Below are 9,265 nucleotides of genomic sequence, written 5' to 3' on the forward strand. Positions count from 1 at the left end.
TTAAGATTAAATGGCAATTGCAACTATGATTACAGTCGCAGGCCGTTTATTATATAGACAATATTTTACAATTGACTTTATACCTATATAAGTTGTAAAAGCACCGATAATATAGAATTTAAATTTTACCGAATTATACTTATAGCACAAACGCACTGTAAACTTGCATGATAGAAGTGCACCAATGAAATCAACCAGGTATCAGGCAGTGGAAGTGCAATTAACATTTGCACTTCGTAAAACACCTATGCTATAACATCCACTATCATCAATAAAATTAAATATATGCAACAACAAGTACAATGTCAATATCTTTCACGTATGCAGATTGCAATAACGTTTCATAAAATCATATACAGTACAAAGCATTTCATAAATGATCTTATTTATCGATTTAATAATTTCTTCGATTACTGTGTATTTCTGTAATATTCTACCATAATTTGGCTAGCATACTAAATAATGTAACCTTCAATATGTTAGCGTTCGTTATAGATGAATATGTAATGATAACATAAACTACCTTTGTTAGCATAAAAATAAAAATCTGACTGTTCATTTTCATTAAAGATTCGTAAAATGTACTGATAAATAATATAACCGTGCGTACGCGTATCGTTAGATCATTATAATTATACTATTAACTAAACCAGTCAAGTAAAATTAGAGACAATGAGCACATCATTAAAAATAGCAAGATCCATACACGAAAACCAGCATTATTTTTGATTGCCTGTAAAGAAATAATAGCAATTAGGTCAGTAAACAATGCAAAAAAGGGCAATTCCAACTGTTTAGAAATGATTATCGTATAGTGTATGCTTACTAAAAGATGGTGTACATATTTAAGATTTTAATAAAAAATAAAAAATAATGCTATTACATATTCTGCTTATTCTGTAATACGTACTAATAATTAATACTACAACTTGATTGTCTAATGGCATTATGCAGTACGCTCATGTAAAAAGTTTTAAAATAATTTTGCAAATGGTAATCGTGATATATGTATACGACTAAGGAATAGTTAACGCATGCTTGTCAAAAGTATTCCTGTCGATAATCCACAGTACAGTCTATTTAGTCTAAATCTATAGGATTTGTCGCTTTTACATTACACTTTTACGATAAGAATACTATCGATAACAATAACCTCTCGAATCTCTTCATTGCCTTCTTTGATATTTTCCGTTGTATCCACCATTTTATCGGAAATATTTTCAATTTGTTTGCTCTAAAAATATTAGTGAATGCATAATGAAATTAAATTTTCGTTAAGAAATAACATTTGATCAGTATATCAACATTGATCGAGTGCAATAGTAACCTGTTCCAAAGTTTTCTCAGCAAATAAATTTTGTAACTTTGATATCTCAACTACACTTTCCTCAACTCTCCTAAAGGTCATTTCACGAATAAGTTAATTTAAAGCGACAATAATACACTATTTGCCTGAAACAAATGGATAGGCATAGCGATTAACCTTATTTCGTCGACCATTGAGCCCATTTCTTCGAATATTCTCTTATTTTCTTCCATTAACTGAAAGTGTAATAACAGCTAGTGTCATTTAATCCTTGAGCTAACATTATTGAAATTAATCACCCCAAAATTTATACCTGAATCCTTTCTGCATCATTTAATTCTTCGTCAGAATCTTCGTCTGGATGCAGCGATTCAACTTTGATTTTATATCGCAGAAAAAAGCAGAATGGTATTGTAGATCAAACCATATAAAAAATGCAAGCAAAATTTATAATAGCAATAAATCTAGCTATAATTCTCACAATCAGTTTTTAATTGGGCAATGTGTTCTGTGTTCCTTTGCGAATCCACACCTAGTCGTCCTCTATTTCAATGTAAGCACAGATTTTAAGAGAGAATTGTGTTCACTAATTTATAACTTGATATATAGGCAATAGATTAGCCGAGATTCAATAAATTTTCTTCTAAATTAAGAAACTTACAATTTCTTTTTATCTCCAAGGCGTTGTGTTCTGGTATTTTTCAAATCATTAAAATTTTTCGACACATCTATATTAATAGAGTAAGGGTGTATTTCAGTTTATTAGAATATATCAACATACCAGAAGTGCAATTGTGATTACTATAGGGTAGATTAATAGTAATACCTTTAAAATATTTTTCAACCAATGCTAACACATTTTGACGGTGCATGGAATTTTGGGCATCGAGTTTATTTTGATTGACTGTAGGTTATAGGCATATAACAGCATCGTCAATCATCATACAAGTATTTTAATATGGTAAAATATTTAAAACATTGAGCTTGTTTATAACATTTTAGCGACTTTGGTGTAAAGTACGTTCAAGATGTCATGGTTCAATATTCAATGTATTAACCAACAATTATTATTATCTTCAATGGCTACAGGTGTATTAGTTATCGTACGTACCTTCTGATCGAAGTAAGGTGATACTATTACTGCAATTAATCATTAATTTTTGTGTTTCAGCAACAACATGATCAAATTTGTGGTCATGATAAGACGATGAATCCGTAACCAGTTGGCTATAATGACAATCGAAGTCAAGAAAAAAGATTAAAAACTTAAGAATCAACATCAATCCTCTATACAACTCCTTACAATATATACATATGCGTTTACAAAGCTGTTACTCAAACTGGAATGCTCTAATAAAAGGATTTCTCAGCATGCAGTTGCACTATTTAGTATTAACTCTCAAGTTGGATGGTTTTTGACTGAGAATCAACATAACCAATTATTCTTGTAAACACCCTCAACACGAAAAATCAGCTAGATAGCATGATTTATTCGATACATTCATTCTCCACGGTCTGTCTATCATCATGTAATACTAATAAGTTAACATGATCACGCATTGGACACTATTTCCATGCTGTTACTTATTTATCATTCCCTTTACACGATAACGACAAGAGAGTAATGATTAATTAGAAGTATCATTACGGGATTCAATCCTGACTGAGGCTAAAGCTATTCCTAACCGATTACAGTATACCGTTCATCCTTTCAATTACTACCAATTTGATCAGCATTTATCTACAGTGTCCTTTCTAATTTATATTGGAAGAATAATCATTACATCACTTTCAAATTACAATATTTTTATGATTTGCTAAATGTTTCATTTAGTAATCGTGCTACTTAAATATTATCGTTTAATGCAAGGAATCAATCTAGCGAATAAGTCTACCGTACTATCGAAGAGAAGGAATATCGAAAGCGTTCTCACCTTGACATACTTAGGAATTCAGTTTTATAATTAGCCAAAAAGTCGCTTAATTTCGATATATTAGCAATCTAAAAGCAAGCATAATCGTTGAGTAAGATGATTTACAATATGTCACGATTGCTATCAAGATACTGGAAGATCACTCTCTCTAATTACGATTCAATTCTAGACTGAATCATAGTGAATTCAAGATCCACACACAGACAAAAAAGAAATATTAGATCCAATCCATTATATCATTCTAAATAGATTGAACACCATAATTATCACATCGTAAGTGATCGCTCCATCAGCGTTGCATCAATAAGGCACTCCATCGAGCAAAATTTTTTGATCATCAACACGTCCACTAATTTACTGGTTGCAATGCCATTTCAACCATCCTTTACACTTTCAATAAGTTACTAATTACAATAGAGCTTTCAGCTATCATCCAAGCTCCAGTTGAACACGAATAAATAATATTCAAGAAGTAGCGTAGCGTAATACAGGCTCATCTGTTAGATGCTTCAATTTATTTTCAATAATTAGGATTTAATGGATCATCTTATTCCTACCCTAGTTTACTATACCATGTACATATACTATAATTATCGTTTGATGGTAAGGACAAAATCGAATAATAATTTGGCATGGATCACAAGGTGTCCAAATAATCTAGAGTGGATGTCAAAGATGCGATGAAACTCACCAAGCCTTTAGCTCGTTTCGAAAATTCACAAATTTTCTTCTCTCTTGGCAAGATATTCCTGGAATAGTCACCTTCCAGGCCTAACGCTTTACTTCGTATTCGAGCAGTCTTGACACTGGCGTGGAATAACTGCGTTAAATCCATTGCTGATCGCTACTTGACAGGCCAATGTTGACAAAATTCTTTACGCTTCCAACCAAGGCTGCAAAGATCAGCTATGGCTGTTCTAGAGCTATTTGGATATGCAGTATTTGCCGTCAAAGTTGCCAAGGTTTCTTTTTGATACTGTACATACTATACTGTTTGAAAATAGTCATTCATGACTATACGGTAGAGTCAATTCGATAGACTGATTGGGCATAATCTAGCGGTGTCAGCATCTGGAACTGGTAGAAAAAATCGATGGTAGTAATGATACTTAAACACTCTCTTGTAATATACTATATACTATGGATATGAGATGAAAGAAGTGGAAATAATCATCTATAGTAGTAATTTAATATGGCTGCTAGCTTTTTCGTCCTTGTTGCAGACGATTAATTCGCTCTATCTCTTGTCACTAAGGTATTTTACACGAGTGATTAATAGCACTAACTGCTGATAGCTATTCATTTCCCTATAGCGATTTGAAACGAAAGTTGTGCACATCCCAATTGAACTAGAATCTCCACCATCACTTCTAGCATCCAACAGTAATATACATTTATTATACAGTAGGCCAGTGCTAGTCCTGTACGGCACTGTAGCATGGTTACTATGGTACAAGACTAAGAGAACATCGCTATCGTCTATCCTTGACTACAGCCAGCTCTCATATTGACTCAAGTCAATAATGTACTTTGTGTCCAAATGACATACTTAAGCCACTACACGATGCTATTTAGCTTGAGTATTTTCCGCAAGGCCACAGGCGAGTTGGCCAAGTACTAAATCATAACTTGCGTGCATCTACTCTTAATTACTTGCAACGCCGGCATGGCTGGAGTCCGTAGGAAGAAGACACAACGTAACAAACGCCCCAATTCAACGGCACCTGGACGTGTATTAAAACGGAAAGCAGCTAAAGTGACGATCAGCAAGTAAATAGCAATAGCTTTCACTTCTCCTAATTGCTAGTGAGATTGCTACTTGTATATGCACCTCTGCTACTCTACTGTTGAAGAAGCTGTAGTTAGGATTAAACCCATGCATAGCTAAACTCTGTACAGTATATTGCATGCAGTTCTCTCTTTGCTAGTTTATTTCGCATATACTTCAAGTTCTAGTACGACTTGAAGTCCAAACTTTTTTTAAAAATACATGCTGTCAAAGGATGAGCGTTCTTGCTCGATTTCAAAGTTAGTTTGCAGCACGTTGTTCGATTCAAGCCTGTACAGTATTCAAAACTACTATAGCACCACAATTGGAGCAAGCTTGTTATGGACGAGTATAGTATCTTGTAGTTACCTTTGCCAATTGAACTAAGTATCTCTTCTATATTGATTAGCAATACGATCAAGAAAAATTGGAATAAGAAGAAAACATTACGGGAAAATTTTTCAAGCATTGGATTAGCTATAAACTCCAACAAAGCAATTAAAATTCGAGTATGTATTTAGACACGATCATCGTAGATGCAATAGCGACGGCGATAATACAGTAATTGCATCGCGAAGAGATTGAAAAATTGTTCTTCAAATACAGTAATAGCATCACGAAGAGATTGAAAAAATTATTCTTCAATATCTCTTAGCACTATCTTTTAATTCTGGCTACGTAGTTTCATCTTGAGAGTGCACTTAGGTACAGTAAAACTCAATGATCCATGTTTTGATAGAAAAATATCTTGTACGATAGATGTCTTAGCACCACTGTACGTACCTTCGAATTCGTGCTAGTTTCACCTTTAAAATGCATCTATGTAAAACTTAATAACCCATGTTTTGATCGTAGAATACATAGTTCTTATATATACGAGAAAGCGTAAGCCTTCGCACTACCTTCCAATTCTTACTAGTAGTACCTTGAAAGTGCATCGATGTAAAACTTAATAACTCATGTTTGATCGAAAAATACGTAGTTCTTATGTACTGTATACGAGTATACGTATGCCTTCGCACTACCTTCCAATTCTTACTAGTAGTACCTTGAAAGTGCATCGATGTAAAACTTAATAACCCATCATTTGATCTAAAATACGTAATTCTTATGTATACGAGTACGTGTATGCCATCGCACTACCTTCCAATTCTTACTAGTAGTACCTTGAAAGTACATCGATGTAAAACTCAATGACTGATTTTTGATTGGAAAATAGTTCTTAAGTATATGCACTCTCTTTTAATTCTGAATGGTTGCACCTTTAAAGTACGTGTATGTAAAGTTCTATAACCCGTGCTTTATTTAAGGATGTAACAGAGCGAATGGAAGTAGATCAACCAGCTAATCCATCTAAGCCAACAACCAAAGTTGTTCAAGGTTAGATGCGCTGGGATTAATATATAATCTTGACTGAAATGATTGTAATTTTATATATATATATATATATATTATTACTACGAAAGCGTGGTAGGCATTTTCAGCTAGTCAACTCCTAAAGTAAGTTACTAATTTGAATATTTCAACTGCTGACATTAGAATTAGAAATGATTGCAAGCCAAGGAAGCCAAACGACAAGGAGACACATCGCACCTGGTGAAGTAAAATTCTTAAAGGACCTAATGGATAGCCATGGTGAAAATTATGAGGTCAGTCGAATAGAGCTGGTATATCATTTTTTGGTAGACGGTGCTAGAGGTCTGCAAGTTGTAGTTGATATTTTGAAACAAATAATTCTTAAATTTTGAAAGGCTATGGCTCGGGACAAGAGAAATTGCTATCAACAGACTGCTAAACAATTGGAAAGAAAGTGTAAAAATTTAATGAAAGCAGTATCTGATGGAATTATTAAAATGTAATTTCGCATCCCTAGGCTAGTGGTCTATTTTTGAAAATGATATTACTAAAGTAGCCGGTTGTAATATTGATTGGCTCGTTGCAATATCAATCACGATTTATGAATGAATTTTACAGTATATGCCTTATAAGACTTCTTCGTAGAAACGATCTGATAATGTAAATTGTTAGCCTTGATCTATCTCCATGAACGATTGATGAGGATATCATGCTGATAAATTGATTGCATCTTTACTGTCATGCGATATTAATGTAAGTAAAATCATGAATAAGATTCATTTCATGGAAATCTAGTCCAGACCTAAATCAACTAGAGCTGGCTGTACAATGCTTTAATTTCAAATTAAAATGAATAAAAACGAACGAGAAGATACTCGTATGTAAAAATAAATAACGGCTAGATAGAAAATTAGAAGTAAAACTTATTTGGACAGAATTAGTTCCAATGAGGTAATTACCAATTGGTTAACGACATTAGAAAATAGTGATTAAAAAACATCTTCCAGATATTAGTATAGATAGCATAATACTCGTCAAACTGCCAGCAAGATTAGGAGTACTACAGTATCTGTATCTAGCATGCCTTTAGAAACCTATCACTACAATCAATAAGCGCTCTACTTGCAGAAAATTAGAGCATAACAAAATAAACTGTCGAGGATGCTTGTGTCTATTGCGACTGGTTAATTAATTATAATTATTAACCTGTAAACAAAAATTTCCACAATATCATTATTCTAATTTTCCTTGGTCTCTTCTGATCTCCAATTCAGCATCACTACGTAGAAATAAGAACCAGATGTATGCAAATGGGATAGTTGCAGCATGCCATAATGAATGCGCATCGAAGGTCCACCAAAATGGTGGAAAATCGAACAATTCTAGCGCTGCTACTGCTGGGGTTCCAATAGCACATAAAAATCCTATCCATACATGGGGTCTAGATTTTGCCGTCTTTATAAACCAGGTACACCAACATAATGCTGTAAGAAAACCTACAGCAACATTGGCGCGCATGTTATAGCTGTAGCTAAATTGAATAAATGCCATGTAATAGATATGGCAACTATACAGCAACAGAACTATTCCACCATACAAACGAGCTAACCACTTATAGCCATAATTTGTCAAGATATAAAACATAAACAGGTAATGTCCAAAGGCAATGACAGCTCCAGCACTAAAGTAATCCATTCGTTCTGTCCAGAGTAAATCGCGTGTATGAAAAATAGTAGACCAAAGCCAAGCATTGACAGAAACCATCGTATAAGTTCGCACAACATGATACATTCTATAATTACTATGTACACTCTCTCGATATGCTTTCCAACCGAAATAGTTGGCCATTGCATTACCGATGGAAAATACAACCGATGCTGGCTCTTGGATCCCAAGGAAACGGACGAAAGGCCATTTACCATGCCATTGTGGTATAGGCTGATTATATTCAATTAATTCATCTACAACTTGATGCATCGATAGATATTTACAATTATCTAAACAATCCCAGCCAAAGATAGAAATGCTCCAAGGTATTGTTGCTTCGCGGCAATTGGCAACACACTGACTTAGCAGACTTTGATACCGCTCAAGACGATCCCCAACTGATCCACAAGCTGAATGAAATATGGCTATTACCAATAGGGCACAGTATAAGATGAGTTGATAACGTTCCATGTTAACTCCAATATTTTAATGCTATCAAGTTCATCGGTTTAATTATCGTCCTCTCCAACGTTTAGATGTTATGATTACTGTAATCCTTAATCAATAGCTTGGATTAACTTGTAATGTTGATTGCAAAATCACTTACATAGAAATGTGATGGTTCTAATAACTCTAGAATAGTACCTTCAAGCCTAGTTTGGAGATGCCAATGATGTAGACGTGTTTATTCAACTTTTTCTCATGGCAGTTCTAATCTTCTAGGAGACGATTCTAAATCCGTTGGCTTTACTAACTTGAAATGTCAATCATCCGTTCGCTTTACCTTAATTATTTAGAGTCATTGATACCAACCTTGAAGCTTAACTACTCGTAAATCTATCTAGAATCGTCGATCTCAAGCATTCATTACGTTATATAGCCATAAAGCTTCTCGATTTTAAATTACAAGATAGAATAGCAACCAACAGCTAAACAGTAAATCACTTGCTCTAACTGCCTACAAGCGTATGAAAACAGTGTAGTCAAGCTTTGCTTACGCAAGTGTATAGAGAGATTACCAATGTGCAGTACTGTATGATACACTAGAGGGCGTATTTATCTACACGGAGTATACTTTCAGTACAGTCATGGCAAATCATCGCTGTGCAAAGTTAGTTGTCACCCCCAAACTGTACATTGATATCAAATTAAGATATTTCACTATGGACTTCAATCCATAAATAGAAATATGAT

The 9,265-nt window shown here is 34.0% G+C and overlaps 3 protein-coding genes across 3 annotated transcripts; 1 reads left to right on the forward strand and 2 right to left on the reverse strand.

Moving 5' to 3' along the window:
* Nucleotides 1-640: 640 nt before the first annotated feature.
* On the reverse strand, nucleotides 641-4,075 carry TRIADDRAFT_60762 (uncharacterized protein; the record flags this gene model as incomplete). Its single annotated transcript, XM_002116745.1, has 11 exons — nucleotides 641-733; nucleotides 1,154-1,234; nucleotides 1,328-1,397; nucleotides 1,484-1,542; nucleotides 1,620-1,681; nucleotides 1,788-1,849; nucleotides 1,968-2,034; nucleotides 2,088-2,210; nucleotides 2,418-2,533; nucleotides 3,241-3,308; nucleotides 3,932-4,075. The coding sequence occupies 11 exons, from the start codon at nucleotides 4,073-4,075 to the stop codon at nucleotides 641-643; spliced, it is 945 nt and encodes a 314-aa protein (XP_002116781.1).
* An 831-nt stretch (nucleotides 4,076-4,906) lies between these two features.
* TRIADDRAFT_60763 (uncharacterized protein) lies at nucleotides 4,907-6,867 on the forward strand (the record flags this gene model as incomplete). Its single annotated transcript, XM_002116676.1, has 5 exons — nucleotides 4,907-5,010; nucleotides 5,418-5,517; nucleotides 6,319-6,388; nucleotides 6,548-6,657; nucleotides 6,760-6,867. 5 exons carry the CDS (start codon nucleotides 4,907-4,909, stop codon nucleotides 6,865-6,867), a joined length of 492 nt encoding a protein of 163 aa, XP_002116712.1.
* Nucleotides 6,868-7,597: 730 nt separating this feature from the next.
* On the reverse strand, nucleotides 7,598-8,542 carry TRIADDRAFT_31335 (uncharacterized protein; the record flags this gene model as incomplete). The annotated part of the gene is made up of 1 exon (XM_002116746.1): nucleotides 7,598-8,542. The coding sequence occupies one exon, from the start codon at nucleotides 8,540-8,542 to the stop codon at nucleotides 7,598-7,600; it is 945 nt and encodes a 314-aa protein (XP_002116782.1).
* Between the last annotated feature and the right edge of the window lie 723 nt (nucleotides 8,543-9,265).

Source organism: Trichoplax adhaerens, genomic scaffold (assembly GCF_000150275.1).
Source record: "Trichoplax adhaerens TRIADscaffold_17 genomic scaffold, whole genome shotgun sequence".
NCBI lineage: Eukaryota > Metazoa > Placozoa > Uniplacotomia > Trichoplacea > Trichoplacidae > Trichoplax > Trichoplax adhaerens.